This window comes from Mastigoproctus giganteus, chromosome 10, assembly GCF_048544385.1.
Source record: "Mastigoproctus giganteus isolate SK-2022 chromosome 10, ASM4854438v1, whole genome shotgun sequence".
Taxonomy (NCBI): Eukaryota; Metazoa; Arthropoda; class Arachnida; order Uropygi; family Thelyphonidae; genus Mastigoproctus; species Mastigoproctus giganteus.
In genome coordinates this window covers 80,164,695-80,181,558 of record NC_143584.1, presented here as the reverse complement: position 1 = coordinate 80,181,558, position 16,864 = coordinate 80,164,695, and the positions used below count along the sequence as shown (strand labels likewise).

Genomic DNA, 16,864 nt, shown 5'->3' with positions numbered 1-16,864 from the left:
ATATTACAAATTATGATCAGAATTGTTAGAATATAAAATTAAGAAAATTGTAAACTGTTATTAAATGTATTAAATTTTATTGTATTTACAAGAAATAAAAATAAATTTTGACTTAAAATTAAAAATTACCGAAAAAACCCAGATAATGAGATATTTTTGTGAAAAAAACCTATCAACCCAGATGACAATCAAAAAACCCAGGAATGGGACCCCTGCTTACAATTGCCTTATACAAGGGGATTATTATTACCTTCATATTTCTACACGATTTTGTTCGATAAATCATCGATTTGACACCTTGGGCTTCCCCAGCCGCCTATTTATACTGTTCAGGAAACTTCATATCTATCCATATCGTAACTCCCAGATCCCTTTCTTCCGGTATTTTTAATTCAGCCTCCACCAAGTGTATAAGTTACGTTTTTGCGGTTTCTGTTTCCCAAGTGTAAAACTTCGCATTTTACTGTTATAACTTAGCTGCCGCTTTTCTGACCATTCTTGAAGCCTGTTCAAAGTCATCTCGAAGGAGCGCAGCTTGGCACTGATCATTAACGACTCTCTCAATCTTTACGTCGTCTGCAAAAACGTCGTCTTTACGTCATTTGACATCATGGCCTTTATTTCTTCGTCGATGTCGTTATGAAGGATAAACTGATGATGATAATAATAAAATGAAAATCAGAAACAGCTGTGATCCAAGAACCGATTCCTGGTGAATCCACGTCTGACGTCACACCAATCCATGATCTCAACCACACTGGGGGAAAAAAATGTCAAGTGCCGGAATATAAATTTTCTGTTTATATTCCGGCACGACAACCAAGTCAGTAGAGTTTACAATAAATCGTCAATACAAATATTTATCGTATTTAGTAGTCACGGGCTTGAACCCCGGTCCACTCAAGGAACGCGTACTATGCACTCTCGCTCCTGACCACTGGGATACGTCATAACGCCAAAAATAATATGACAGCATTCTACGGGATGGGCATGTTACACTATAACTCGGAATTATGAAGCAGGTATGAGTGGTTATTAACCACTTGAGTTATTAAATGGTGTTCAGAGTTATTCAAATTATAAGTATGTTAGTATAACATTGTCGTGGAAGCTTATCCACGAGCAGTTGAGAATTAGAATGATGTTCAAATTTATATTCTTGCGAGTATTTTAAGTGTTTTTAGTACCTCATCACAGAAAAATCAAGAAACATGATGAAATTGCTTAGTAAAGTCACTGTTATAGTTAGAGTGGAAATATCATAGATTACTAACATTAAAAACATTGAAATAAAAGCATGTTTTCTTAATGGGAAACCCTTCCTTTCTATTTTATTTAAAAAACGTTTTTCATTATTAAAGCTTCAGTATTTTCTGATTTGTTTAGTTTTCTTCTTATTTCATGTGAAAATTAAGATAAATGTTATTTTTCTTCATCATTTTTTATTTACCTTAAATATGACAGTAGTCTGTCATTTTTTTTTCTTCGGGGGAAAAAAATAATATATATATATATCCCCTCCAATGTTTTCTGAATGTCAAATATGACTTATTATCATATTTAAGGTTAAAAAAAAAATAATGAAGAAAATATAACATTCGTAATTTTCACATGAAATAATAAGATACGAAAACAAATTATAATACTCTATACTGAAACTTAATGAAAAACATTTTTGAATAAATTGATAGAGAAACATAACATAGCAAAATTTTGTCTTATGACTTTTAAATCTATTCTTCGTGTAAGGCTAAAGCCCCCCCCCCCCCAATGTTCTGCTTCCTCCAGTGGGTGTGACACACAGCAAAAATAAAAGGCAAGAGATTCCATCACATTCTTTTTCTTCGACTTCGTTTTGTTGCGTATAATTTGCCATTTGCGATTATTTACAACAATTTTAATTAGTTTTTTTTTTTTGTTTTAATACGAAAGCTAACCAAAGTTTGCTTTTAAATTTAGAATGTGAAAATGCATAAAATCTTAGTGTCTCCCACAAAAATTCAAAAGGACGATTATTTTTTCCCTCTCTTAATGATACTCTAAGCTTTTTCTATAACGCCCTTTTCTAAGGGCGTTATAGAAAAAGCTCTTTAGAGGGCATTCTACAAATAATAATTTTTTTTCTTATGATAAGCTGACGCCATTTTCTGTACTTCAATTCTTTTTGTTCATAGATGCTCTCAAGAGTAAAGCTACACTAGAAATAGTACGAATATTACCAACCTCAAGGTTATCCAAAATGATTCATATGGTGTAAGTTGGTTTACTAAACTTTACAAGTTTCTGCATTGCCTGTGGAAAATAGAGTAATGAGTAAACGTAATTTCCTCAAACAGTAGAACCACAGTTTTCATGATGTAAACAAAACCTAGAACTGACTTGCACCATTCTTTCTGAACAGTTTCTAATTTTCCTTATGTACGTTTTTTTTTTTTTTTTTTTAATTTATGACTTACATCACTCTGATTTTGACCCGCTCAATGGACACTATACTACAAACTTCAGAGGAATGAAATTGCTTGCTTCTGTGTTGTTCGCACAATGTGAGGTAGATATAGAAGCCTTCCTTTCACGGATTGTTGCTGATGACAAAACGGGGGTGCATCATTTTCAGCCAGAAATCAAATCCGCTTCCTTGGTAGGAAAAAGTGATGTCACCTCTTCTAGAGCTTAGAATGGTTGATTTTGATCACATTGTGAACGAATAGCGAACCATAATGTTTTGGTTCATTGTTTTGTTCGGATTTTTTTTTTTTTTTTTTTTTGGCTGGTGCAGCATAAGCCATAGGCTTTCTTGCACCATGCGGCCGTTACTAATACTAATAAATTCTGAGGGATAAACTACCATGACTGAAGAGCTGTTTTCAGCGAATCAGACCAGAAATGACAATGTATGTCTTCCTTCTGCATGGAAACGCAAAACCATACACCAGTTGCAAACAAGGAAAACAATTGTAAACGCCATCCACCACACATGCTAAATGTCTGTCTTGTTGGTACAAGGAAAGGCGCCATTCATGGGCGAAAGCTTGTGTTTTACTTGTATGGGGTGATCATAAAGAAGCTTGCTACTCCGTGGAAAATAGCTTGATTATAAGATTCACTGGTTATAAGATTCAAACATTTCAAATTTAAGTAGTATACTTGAGAATTCTAAAGTTTAGGTTTTCGCTGGGATGTACCGTTTCGTATACGGGATAGATCAATGAGTGTGAAGAAAGGTTATGTTTGTTAGTAATATGGTTACGCATAGCATTTTTATTGAAGAGGCGTATTTCTCAGCACAGTGTCCGGGAATTGACAGGCTTGTTAAATGGAGGCCAGCAATCCTAGTGTCACTTTTAAACACCTTGTAGGCTCCATGTCATGTCGGAGCAGTGATTGCGGCCAACGGCGGCCCAACACGCTGTCAGCTCATGGTCATAATAAATGGGCGGGCAGGCAGTGCAGGATAGCAACAGTGCCCATGTGGCAAAATGAAATACCGATTTATAAGCAAGCACTACATTGCAGCAGAAACCCATGAAGGAAATTTTAAAGCTTAAAACATAGTTTTAAGCTTTAAATTAAATTTTAAGTTTCAAGCTTTAAATTCCAACCTCTAGTGGTTGATAATTAAAAGCTTAAAACATAGTTTTAAGCTTTAAATTATCAACCACTACAAGTTGGAAGCGGACCATAATCTGCCACGCTGGTCCAGTGCGGGTTGGCAGATCGACCGTATATAGCAGTCACGGGGGTGAACCCCGGTCTACTCAAAGAGCGGGTGCTACTGCACTCCTGCTTCTGACCACTTGGCTACGGAAGTGTTGTTTAATATCACAAAAAGTAAGCTGATCGTTTATTTAGCGGAGAAGCAGCTTGCTTTTTATGGTATTAAGAGATATATTAGTTATTGGAAGGCAGATACTAGCCAATAAAGCCTGTTAGCACTGCAAATTAAAAAGATGAAATTTTACAATAGATCATCTGCAGTTATCCAGAGGAGGTGGGGGTAGGAGGAGGTGTGAAGGCAGTCAAATCGTTCATATGTGTTTACGAACAAGGATCTACTAAGTTCGTATTTTCAGTTTGATTTCTCACTACTTTTGTAGAGAAGCCGACTGGTGGTGCTAATAATGGCCCCCGCTGCTGATAAGTTTAGCATTTTGCTCTGTTTTTACTTTTACGAAATGTTTAAAAACAAATATGAAAAACTAACTTCTTTTCTCTATGCGCTTTTATATGTGATTGTAATCCTTTGTTAGTCTTTTTGGCTTGTGCAATAATTATAATCGTTGTCCTTCCACGCTACGCGGGAAAAAGCCTGAATTCGAAATGTCATCTCGGTAGGACGAATATCTGTGCGCTTTCTTTTTCCATGCCTTGGTTAAGTTAGTCGCTTTCGAGCAAGGTTTTATCTACTGAAAATTCTAGTTTCTCATCCGGCAAACAAGCAAACCAACCATAGAATATATGCAATTTGCAGACAGAATATAGTTACACCTCATGGTTTTAGTTGCTTTGGAAAAAATGCTATACAAACAACGCAGAATCTTTCTTTTAGTACACAATTTTTAATTTTTAACTCTCCAGACAAAAAACGGGATTCTTGTTTTAAAACTGATTATTGTACTTGCATTTAATCATGTAATAATCGCATTGTATTAACATGTTTCAAGGTTTAGAAGAGCAAATTTTACAGAAACTGTCACTGCAAATAAAAATATCAGCATTTCGGTCGCCACATAAAAATTGGCGGATAAAATGCTGATTTTTTTATCTGCAGTGACAAAAGTGCATAATTATTGGGCAGTGAGTCTGAAATAAAAAAAAAAAAGACAAAAATAGTAAAAAGGTAATTTGTAATTGACCAACGTGACTGCTTGCTAGTGTGTCCTGTAGTATGTTATGGAGGCAAGGAGAAGAAAAGGAAGGGAAGAGAGATATATGGCGTATGGATTCTGCGAGGGTGATATAAATGTATAGAAAATCCGCCATCAGTCAGAGAGGAAATAGTGATCCCGGATTTCTGTACGGGCCGTAAACATAACTCAGTCTACATTTAAGCGTGGGAAGAAGCAACAGATTTGGTAACGGATCAACAGGGTGTATGGCCATTGTCTATTTCTTCTCCCCACCTTCTCTTTCCCTCGTATGTTGCTTATGGAAAGCGGTAACATGTCAATAAAATCTTTTATTCCATCTTTAGACTACCGAGGATAAAGTGTTCGTGCAGTGAGGGGAAACTTCTGAATGGGATGGCATACAATCAAAGCTATGACAGCTGGAATTGCCCTCTTCTGTACCTCCGCTGATGCTATCAGTATGGCATATGGAGCCACTAAGTGACTGCAGGGATTGCGTTTTCTTGTTGATGTCGCTACAGGCGCTTCGGGGATTTTAGACCGGCCTGGGAGATCAACTCGACGAGGGCTCTTTTCGTACTGTACCTGAAACCTGAGTGGAATAGCGAAGTCCAAAACTAGCCGCTTTTTTATTGACAAGGGCCAAGGTTTTTTTCAACAGCATTCATAATTTTAGCGACTCTCTTGCAGGCGAGAAAACGTTCGGTGTGTTTATAGGCAAGACTTGTGTCGCGTGATTGGAGATTGGTGTTGGGATTTGATAAAATGCGCTCGGCCATTTATATACGAATGTTATTTCAGATTGTATTACTGTAATGCGTTAGATTTCCTTTTTGCTTTCTTTTTTCTGTGTGGGTTTGATGTTGGCATGGAGAGTGGAGCGTTGGATAATGCACCTTTTGTGCGCCGACGTACGTGTAATTGGTTGTTGTATTCGAGAAGTATGCTATTTCCTAGATGACTTGCTTTGTTATCGCAGGTCTGGTTATTTAGCCAAGCAATAGCCCATTCACTCACTACACTTTCAAAAATACTCTCAAGATAATTTTCTTTTTCTGCTTTAGTAAGATGCATTACCAGATCATATCGTACATTTTATTTTTAATGTACGTATACCGAAGCAGCATTTTGAACGAAAAAGCATATATATCGGATAGTACCTCACTTTTTTTATTATTATTATTATTTGCATGTAAAATTTGGAAAAAAAAAAACATGTAGACGTTGGTTGATGCCATGTCCTCAGCTGAATTCGATGATAGTAATTATAATTCTAGACCTCCACCAGGCGTTATCCTGTAAGTTTTACAGTTGAGGGAACCTCCACAACTGCAAATCCTTCCCTGAAGACGGTGAACGTCTGTTCAGCACGATTAATATGATGTATCTTTAGTAAGAGTTAATGAAACTGGCATTTGAACTCGTGCACTAATATTAATAAAAACTGCTATAATTATAAATTGTAATTAACATAGTTTTCACCTTTCTGTGACTATACAGGGGCGTTATGTAATAACTAAACTGAGTGAAATAAAATAAATAAATAAATATTGACTAAGCTCTATGTATTTTCACCGAATACAGTGAACTTGAATGAGTTCAGGCTGCTTTATATCTCATTCAAAGAAATCTGATCCGAACTGATATTTGGGAAATGATTAAATTTACTGGCATATTACCTTTTAAGTAGTCTCCTTGGCACCGTATAAACCGATTCCAGTGCCTCTTAAACTTCTGGAAGCATTTCTGATAGGTGACTTTCCAAAGAAGATTTAAGCTTTGGAGTAAAAAAAAAAAAAAAAAAACAGGAAGCTAAAGCCGGTAAGTATTGGCGGATGGGGAAGCACGGTGTAGGTACTTTGCAAGAAATTCTTGAATGGAAAGCGCAGGATCGTTGTCGCGATGCAAGCCTCAATTCCCTGACGCCCACATTTCTGTGCATTTTCTCCGAAGAACATATCGCAATCGCCCTAAAACTGTTTCGAGTTCACTGGTTATTACTGGTTCATTGTTTGACCATGCGGGACAAACTGATATTATAAAGCCATGTAGTAAAAAAAAAGTATGATAAGCATAGTTTACATATTGCCTTGCATTTTTGGACCTTGGAGAACACTGGGTCTTCCATTGGGTGAACTGAGCTTTTGTTTTTGGGTTATAGCCCGAAAAAATAAATACATCCACCACACGTCACCAGCAATGACGGAAGAAACAAAGCGGGGTCAGTGCAGCACGTTGACAAAGATCTTGGCATACAAGAACTCACTGTTCTCTGTGATCATCAGTGAGGAAGCGAGGCAAAACTTGGCTGAAACCCTTCGCATATCCCATGAGAAATACCAGTTTCACTAGTAACTTCACGAATAGTTAAATGTCGATCACTCCTAATCAGATCAAGACGACAAGCGATTGAATCATTGTTGTTTGAAGTTACAGGGCGGCCATAGCGAGTGTCGTCTTCGATGGCAAAATGCTAACCAGCAGAGAGTCTTAGAACGACACAGCATATTTCCTTAAAGCTGTTTTTAACATTTCTTGTTTATACTCCGGCACGACCACCAGGTCAGTAGAGTTTACAATAAATCAGTACAAATATTAATCGTATTTAGTAGTCACGGGCTTGAACCCCAGTCTACTCAAAGCGCGTGTGCTGCTGCACTCCCGCTCTTGACCACTCGGCTACGTCGTGGGTTTATATTGCTTTTTCCCTAATTAGAAACAAAATTTAATGCAAATTCGCAGCCTAATAAAATCACTACAATTAAAATGCGATGAAATACATTCTATTCAACTAATTCAGATTCTCTACAGATAAATGGGTGATTCATGCATTAATATGTCTAAATGAGTTGCGACAAATCGCAACCCGTTACGATTCCACAATTTAAAGATACGAAGCCAGTGCCCAAACTTTGATCTCACCTCGTGTGGTGTATATGGATATGCGATTCATTGGTGCAGCACGAGTTTCTTGCATTACTATTTACGTAAGCGCAGGTGTGGGTAAATGTGTTTTTTAGGGTCCGTAGTCTAACGAAGGACCCTTATAATGTTACTCGGTTGTCTGTCTGTCCGTCCGTGTGTCACAGCATTGTATCTCTGGAACCACTCAACCTATTGACTTGAAATTTTGCATGGGTTTGAACATCATGTGGGCCAACATAACGCCATATTGATCGTTGTTGACAAAAAATTGTCTGAGAAATGGTGGGGTAAAACATGGGGGGGACAAAATGTTTAGACAACCTATAGCTTATTATACACCGTTGGAAAGAATTCAATGAGTAGGTTTAAAATACTGTATAATTTTAAAATATTTTTAAAATTAAAAATGACGGCGCCAAACAGGAAAAAGTGAGTAATTTTCGTGTTCCCACCCCTCTCTATTTCCGTCGCTAAAAGAGCTAAAATTTTAAAAATCACATTAGCTATGCGTTATTCGATGCTTATCAAGGAAAAACTATTACGATTAAAATCTATCATTTACTTTTTTTGTTAAATTAAAAAAACAATTTTTTATTGCACTTCGATAGCGCGCTTCTTTGTACTAAGTAACTCTCCTTTTGGTGACAAAAAGGCTGCTAAATAGTTAGTTAATAATTCTATAAAGGTCATTTATAAATTTTGCGACGAGAAGTATTTTTTAACAATTTTCAAAGCCGGGGTTGTTCCGGCAAGGAGGTACTCAGAGAGCCAGTGTTGAGGCGGCGGTGGTGGGGACTTGTGCGGAGTCTTGCACGGCCACCTGCCAGTCGCTTCTCCCCCCAAGACTTTAATCGCTTCTCCAGGAAGAAGTCGGAGTCGTTTCTCTGACCCTTGTCAGTCACAACAACTGGAAAGACTCAAATAGACAACGTTTTCGTTACTTCCTCAGTTTTAGGCCAGGCCGGGGGTACTAGAAACTTTGTTCAGTTACCATAAAGCTCTCTATTTGAGATACTACACTAACGACCATTCGTGACTACGGACCCTTCATCCTGAGTGCCCGGCACTCAGTAGTTGACCGATTTATTTATTTTTATTTGTCACGGATTGTCTTTCACTGTTCGATTTTACAGAAGAAAAGCCTTATCTCAGGTGGTGAGGAGAAATACTGCATAAGCACACTAATAATGCTGTCAATTGTTTGTCATTCGATATATACTACTACTACCGTTAACGCTATTGTCAAATTCTTATTCCCCTGAGGGGAAATTCTCTAGCTGAAAATTAACGATCACGTAACATCATTCACTTACGATCTGTAGAGAACTTTGTTGCTGCTAATTGTTAAACACCGTAATTATAATCGCAGTCATGAGATAGACGATGACAGAGAGGAAACAAAAAAAAAAAAAAAAAAGAGATGACTGGAGATTAACAGTTTTGCTGCACTTGAACTGTTTTTTTTTTAAATAATTTGATTGATTGCATCTTCTTGTCTTAAATGTCGACGTTCTGCGCAAGACAGTGCAATTGAGAATTGTACCTCTGCTGTTATCATTTTGGATAAATGTGTTTATCTCCGTCTGCTGTCGTGGATCGTACGTACGTTTTGAAATTTAATGCCTACAGATCATGTTCTCGTCCTCATTCATATCCAGCTAAATTGTCTCCCGCACAAATGATTTATTTGCCTAATCTTATATGAAGACTTTTTCTCCTTGTAGAAGCACTAGTATATATATATATATATATATAACAACTGAAGTACCGAGAGTTTAGAAAGTGCATTTCACATTCATCTGTTGGTGGTATCCTCCCGCGGGCTACGGACGATAGGAGGAAATGGGAGGAGGAAGGAAGCTAATTGGCCAACCTCCTTCCTGATTGACCGGCTTGGTGAGTGCTGTAGGAAGGAAGAAGATGGCTTCCTGGGAATTAATCAGACTGTTAGCTGGCTGCTTTGGATATTTCTTTCTTCAGTTGGCAAGCCTGGTGTCCTCTAAGAACAGTTGTTTGCCTGTGTTTCAGATAGTCATTTATATAGATATATATAGTTCATCGTATAAGCAACAAGGTAATCTTCTAACAATTGGCTCTCCTGAGGAATAAGATCAGAGACAGATCTCGGACATTTTTCTTTTAAATTTGTGCAACTGCTGCCTATAAATGGTTGCAACAAATTATCGAGCTGTGCGCCTCAATTTTGTGACAATTCTACTTCCAGCATTAGCATCTGAGGGGTTGAAGGAGATGCGTTTAAGAAGTTTTGTGCGGAAGAAGTTGGATTATTTTCCCACGTTTGTTGAAGAGAACATGTGCGCGCGCAAACTTTTTCTTCAACTCACGTTCTCTGCATTTCATTGTTTGGTGAATCAGCCATGTTTTTATCATTTAAAATTCTTTAATGCAGAATTTTTTTTAAAATAAAGTCTGCGATTCACTGGTAAAAGATGAAAATTTGCCATCTTTCACCCCTCCTACCAAATTGTATTCTTAATTTTGTTTGTGCCATGAAGAAATTTTTTAATGGAATGACATGCAAGCAAAGCTGTGTTTTAAATGCCATTTGTAATAGATTTTATGACGTTTTTCACATTATATCTTGGAATAAAAATATCGTATAAAATATAGCTACAGTATCTAGTTTTCTTTTTTTTAATTTTATTTTATGTATTGATGCAAGAATCTTTTGAGATTACAAGTTCACTGGGGTGAATGTAGTGCAGTACGGGCGGCTGTATATAAAGTACCTCAGATGTCCAATTACACGAATATTTCCAGACTACACAAGTTGATAAAACATTCTACAATATACAACTTTTTTATTTATTTATTTATTTATGATTTAAAATGTGTTGAAAGTGATCTTCGCTTACTTGAACATTGACCTTTGCGCGCCACTTTTTGACACTTAACAACAACATTCATTTTGGAATGTTATCCGACACATTGCTTATATTTTTCTTCATTTGGTTCAATCATTTTTTTTTTTTTAATTAGTGTACACTACATCTATTAGATACCCCACTGATAAAAATCTGACGCCTTGGACGAGGAGGATAAAGTGTCTGCAAACAGTTGTGTTTACTGACAATTTGATCTTCAGAGAATTGTTGCAAATGAGCCATAGTCGCGGCACCATCTGCGTGCGTTGTGGCACAGTCTTGCTGAAACCACGTTACTTCGATTTCCTGTTCTGTGCCAGTTTCAACTAATTTGTGGATAAAGAGCCGCAGTGCATGCCCGACGTTACTGTTTCTTCGAAGAATCTAAAATAAATAAATAAATAAAATACTTAGCGGATATGGCAGTGAAAACTCTGATCCAATCTTGATCGGATGCAGTGGTGTTTGGTGATACTGATGCTCAGTATTGGTCCAGAGCTTCACCGGCCCAAAAGTATGTTTCCAGGAATGTAACGGCTATCTCAGTGACATATAGAAACCGTTTGCGAATACCATTCCAGCATGTTGAACGCACTCTAAAAGAGAATGACAACAGTTGTCTTGTAGAGAAAATATCAGAATTTTGTCGACTAATATTGTGCACATGCTTGAATGCGAAATCGGTTTACAGCAATATTCACAGTAACTCTCGAAAACTTTGAAGCAAAGCACCTTGAACGTCGCCAGTTTTTTCTTCGGAATGCCATATCCGCTAAGTATTTTATTTATTTATTTCTAGAACATTTCCGATCGCGGACAAAACCGAATTCTTTAAATTATCGATCAGTGTTTTACTGGTTGATCGACTAGTGCTAGAGCTTTAGGAAAATTCGGAGTCAAGGTTTTTTTTTTCCCGCATCCTAATAGTTTACGGCTCTTCAAATAATGCTGAGCGGCGGTGATCTTTTGTGAAATACTGTATCAGTCCGCCTTTGTCACAAATTGTGTTGCAAGTCGAAAAGAAAGCATGCAAATACATTACCACGTGTGCTTCTTGTACACACCCAGTACTGATTGATACCGAAGGATGCATCCAGAAAGAGGTTGTGGGCTAACGGTTTTGCCAGTTTGATTTTCTGCATGGTACAAGGGTTGAAGACTGGCCATTTGTTTTGCCTTGCCACTTCTCTTTGATTTGTCATTATTTGTCATAGATAGTTCCCATTTATCTAATTAATTTCCTCGCCGTTGACGCACAGGAATTTAGTCTTTTCGTACAAAAGTTCGACGTGCTTTTTTCCGTTTTGTAACGTAGCTTCCACATTCTTGATTGTTTTCATAATAATCGCTCGTTAATATTAGGTTTTCTCACATACGTGTTTATATGTTCAATGTGGTATTGAATATATATATTATTATTTTTATTTTTTTGTTTTTGTTTTTGAATTACAGCGTCAGTGTGCTTTCTATTGAACGGCAAAACCTTATGCCATTGTATTACCATTGAGGAGAATCAATTCGGTGATAATAATCATACTAAGATCCAGAAAAAGTGTAAGGATGCGTATAATTCAATGCAAATCAGTATTTCCATGCAGACTTTCGAAAATACGCTAGGTATTTTGAAAGTTAATTTACGATGTTGTGCTTCCATAGCAGTGTTTCCCAAAATACTGCATGTATCATTAAGAACAGGGGACGGAAATAGTATTTAATCGGTATTTCCTTCCATGCTTACGCTTCTGAGCTCTACGGGCCGTATCATGGCAGTTTTTAAATTACCTATATTTTCAAATTAACTTTCATTAACTTCAATGAAGTTAATGATATTTGCAACTTCATTACAATACACTCATTACTTGCCAGGAAAAAAAACACACACACACACACACACACACACACACACACACACACACACACACACACACACAGTATATGATTCAGTCTATCGTCTGCTATTGTTTAAAGTGATGTGCGCGTTAAAATAACTCACAAAACCCTTATTAATCCTGTTTAAACTGATTTTTTTAATTCGTAACACATTTTTTTTTCGATTTTATGTACGAAGTTTGACAGTTTTGACAGTTAAATTCCAAGACATTCCATGCCTGTGTGTCGGAGTATGTAGGAGCATAATGCAACGCACCCTGAAAGGTGACTAGGTAACTCACTCTCTCCAATGTCATTTGCGTATGTTGTGTTGTTCAAGCTGTTATTGTTTTAAGTGTAGGAACAAAGAGCGAACATTGAATTTTGCATGATAATCGTGCTCTACCTCTATCGTGGGTTTTCCATTTGGATGCATGATTTCGGAATGTTTGTGAGGGTCTGAAAAATGACGAGCACTGAAGACTTGCAACGCTTCGGATTCCAAAAATGATTGAAAAAGTTCGCACGTTGATTGCATCTGATAATCGAATGATGGAAGAACATCGCATTGACAGAGATATAGTACGTGCAATTCTTACAGAGGATTTCAGCTAAGGGAAGAGATGTGCTTGGTTCATTCCGCGGTTTAACTGATTAACAGAAACTGCTCCGACTCGAAGCATTGGAAGAGCTCATTCAGGCTGTTGATCGTTATTTGCTTGATTCGATCGTAACAGGTGACAAGTCTTGATGTTTCTAATAAAATTCACAAACAAAGAGACAAAACGTGGGATGGCGATCAACGTGCTCTCCAAGACTCAAAAAATTTTGTTTTCAAATTTAGAAACAAAAGATGTTGATCATCATCTTCAATAACAAGGGAAAATAATTCACAAGGAATTCGATTTACCAGAGAAGAGAATGAATAAGAGTACTCCGCGCACAACGTTTGGATCTTTTAAGAGTTCACTGAGTAAGGCCTCAATTTCTAGATAATTGGACTCGGTTCTTGTTACTGCTAAGCCGTATTCTGCTCTGGTTATCAAGGAATTTCTGTTAAGTGTGGGACGTTGGAGCTAACTCTCCCCAATTCATCTTCCCTGAACTAAAACTTTTCGTTTTCCACACTGAAAGGATGACGATTTGACGGATGTGTGGAGGACAATAAAAGAAATGTGACAAAGGAATTGGTAACGGTCAGCTGAAGTGCGTTTAAAAAATATTTCTAAGAGCTCAGCGAACGATCGCACAAGTGTTTAGATTCTAAAATTTTGTTTTTTTTTAATGGACTGAGTCTTTGAACTTACTTGTTAAACGGTGTTTTAATTTTATGTTAATTTTACTTCCATTTTTAATCGCATGCAAGGAACTGCTGAATTGAAGACCATTACAACAGCCAAGTTGAAAAAGAATGTACAGTGTAATATAATGTTACATTACATTTAAAATACAAATTACGTTATGCATATTTAAGGATACAGTTAGATATAATGTGACATTATATTACATTTATATTTGTAATATAACTTAGTTCGTAATTTTTCAAGAAAGGTAATCGGAACTGACGACTCTGGGGCAGAGAAATGTGAATCGAATGATATAAATTATCGGAAACTCAGAATCCTGCAGCAACTATAAATTAATGTATAACAAAGTTACTCTCAGTGAGTTAATCACGCTAAGCCAAATTATCTTTGAATTCTCTGCACCTTGACACCCATAGATTTCTCTGGGTGTCAGGATGCAGAGAACAGTAGCAAAAGAATCGTTTGCTTATTTGAATGGTTAAAAAAAAAAAAAAAAACATTCGGTCCGCTTGTTAGCAAGTATAACAGTATTGATGTCCCTTAACAGGTTGCTGATAAGCTGAATGAATATTTGCGTTTGCATTCACACGTGAAGAAGTTTGTAGATTTGAGGATACCGGTAGCTTGGCTAATAATAACTGAAAGTTGAATGATTTTGTAATAATTGAAAAAGGAACTGGAAGAGAAGTTATCACAGTTAACAAGGCACCAGGATCTTGAAAAAGCTAACCAGTTATGTTCTCCTTATACTTCGGCACGACTATTAGGTCTGAGGAGTTTTCAACTAATAATTTTGTTTGAGTAATCGCCAGTAATAACCTAAGTAATCTCAAATCTGTCAACTTTGAGAATTGCAAGTCTGCGGACCTGCGCCATCCCAGATATATACATACACGAGTATGTATGTTTGTATATAACATACCAGATATATACATAGATATATATCCCAGATATATACATACATGAGTATGTATGTTTGTATATATATATATATATATCTCCCATGTATGCATATATTCACTACGCTTTAACAAAATGGGCTTCTGTAGTGAAGATTATTTCACTACTTGATAATGAACTCTGTCAAACCATAAGTTCGGTCCTCTTGACTATGTGGTGGATGCGTTTCAAATTATATCCTCGAAATGGAAGGGATGCTGGATCTTACCATGATGCCCCTTTTATTCATAAGCTCATATTGTATTGTAAAAGATAATGTTGGAACTTTGTTGCTAAAATCGAAACCTGGTTTCGCCACTAGAGTCTTCCGTAAGTAATGCCACAGAATCACACCAGGCAGTTAAAATCCTTTATCTTCTAGTAAAATATGTGGCTGCTCGGGTTTTGCTTAATTAGAAAATATTTAGATCAATAATTGTTGTCATTTGAATCTGTAGAGTTTTATTTTGTAAAACACATTACCTGAAATTTACCTTTTTTCGTTACGAATCTCGTTTTTAGTTTGCTTTCGTTCCCTTATTTGTTAGCATTCTCTTCTTCATTTCGAAAACATGAATAATAAGTATGTATTCGTTATTTCTCTTGTGATTTTTCCCCCAGTTTGTTGCACATCATTTTTTATTTGAATGTTGACTGTTTTGTTACTTATAACCGTATTTCTCGTTATTCCAATGTTTGTTTTATATATTTTTTTATCTTTTCAGATTTAACTTCATTTACATGTGACCTGCTCAGTGATTTTACAGCCAAACCACAACATACAAGACCACCAAGGTGGTTATCACGAAGGGAAAGAAAGAAAGAAAATAGGTCTGTGTCTGAAGACCAGGGGCAGTAACTTTTATTCTGCCATCCACTTGTGTTCTGTGTGGCATGTAATGACGATTTCCATCTCGGATACATTTCATTTAATGGTTAGTACATGCACTTTGTTTAAAGTGGATTGTGTAGAATCTGAATCTTTACTTTGGAAAAATAAATGTTTTATGATCTTTGTCTAACTCTGTCTTGTCTGTGTGATATTGCTTTAATAGTGACAGCAGCCAAACACCACATTTAAACACGCGCTGCTTTTATGAAAAAAAATAGCTTTACACTTTGCTGTTAAATTTTAGAAATAGTAGATCACTTCAGTACGAAATTATTTCTTCTTCAAAGAAGTTGAGGGTATGATTGAAACTCCTTAAAAAACTACATAAAAAAAGAAACTTAAAAAAAATTTAAAAAATAGTTTCCATTATTTTTATTATTCGGAAATGAATAACGGTATGTTTTCTTTCTCCTGAAATTCCACTAGTAAGAAACAGGCGCAATTTTTCAAAAGAAACGTTTGAATTATGAATATATGAGCTACGAATTCAACAGTTAGTTAAGCATTACTTGTGAGTCTGTGCAATGTGTGAGTAATTACCGTTTACCAGTACTGATTGAAGACCGTAAGTAGCGAAAAGTAAATTCTTATATGGATTGAACAGTACTAGCTCTACAGCTGGTTTGTAATACTTTATGAATGATTCATATAAAGTCTAGTACTTTGATTAACAGCTGATAATAAAATAATTGCAATCCACTTCAGATGTGTTACTTTTCGAAGGCGTAAGTATCAGATTCTTTCACTGCCCACTAATTGACAAATACTGAATTGGGTAACATTTAATTTTTCTGGAAACTTTAACCCAAAATTCTTCTCCATCCATTCTAAATGGTAGTAACTTTAAAGTGATGCCGAACAAACGAATTGCTTTGGATGTTATCATTAATACTGAATAAGCTATGAATTTAATAATGAAGTTGATAGTTCAGATCATAATTTCACCGGTTAATGTGAAATAAATGTTCAGAGACAGGTAATTGGTGCAGGTGGCGGTGATGAAGAATTTTCTCGACACTGAATGGCTTAGATTTATAGAAGCAGTGAGTATAGGGCATAAGTGAATAATTTCCTGGTTTCTAGGTATGTAGAGTTTTTGAGTAGAATTCTTTTATTTTTATTATTATTTATTTTTTTTTTTATTATTATTTTTTTTTCGTTCATAGATTCAGCCAGGTTTTATTTGAAGTGGGGGGAAAA

At 36.3% G+C, this 16,864-nt stretch overlaps 1 protein-coding gene across 2 annotated transcripts in view; it reads left to right on the top strand.

Annotated features, from left to right (window-relative positions):
• LOC150079113 (cleavage and polyadenylation specificity factor subunit 5) overlaps positions 1-15,789 on the top strand; it is a 238,233-nt gene extending 222,444 nt beyond the window's left edge. For both annotated transcript variants that reach the window (XM_090383808.1, XM_090383810.1), the window contains one exon: positions 15,498-15,789. In XM_090383808.1, coding sequence (XP_090239934.1) covers positions 15,498-15,519 — 22 coding nt within the window. In that variant the 3' untranslated portion in view covers positions 15,520-15,789. The remainder of the gene's footprint in view (positions 1-15,497) is intronic.
• The last annotated feature ends 1,075 nt before the right edge of the window (positions 15,790-16,864 follow it).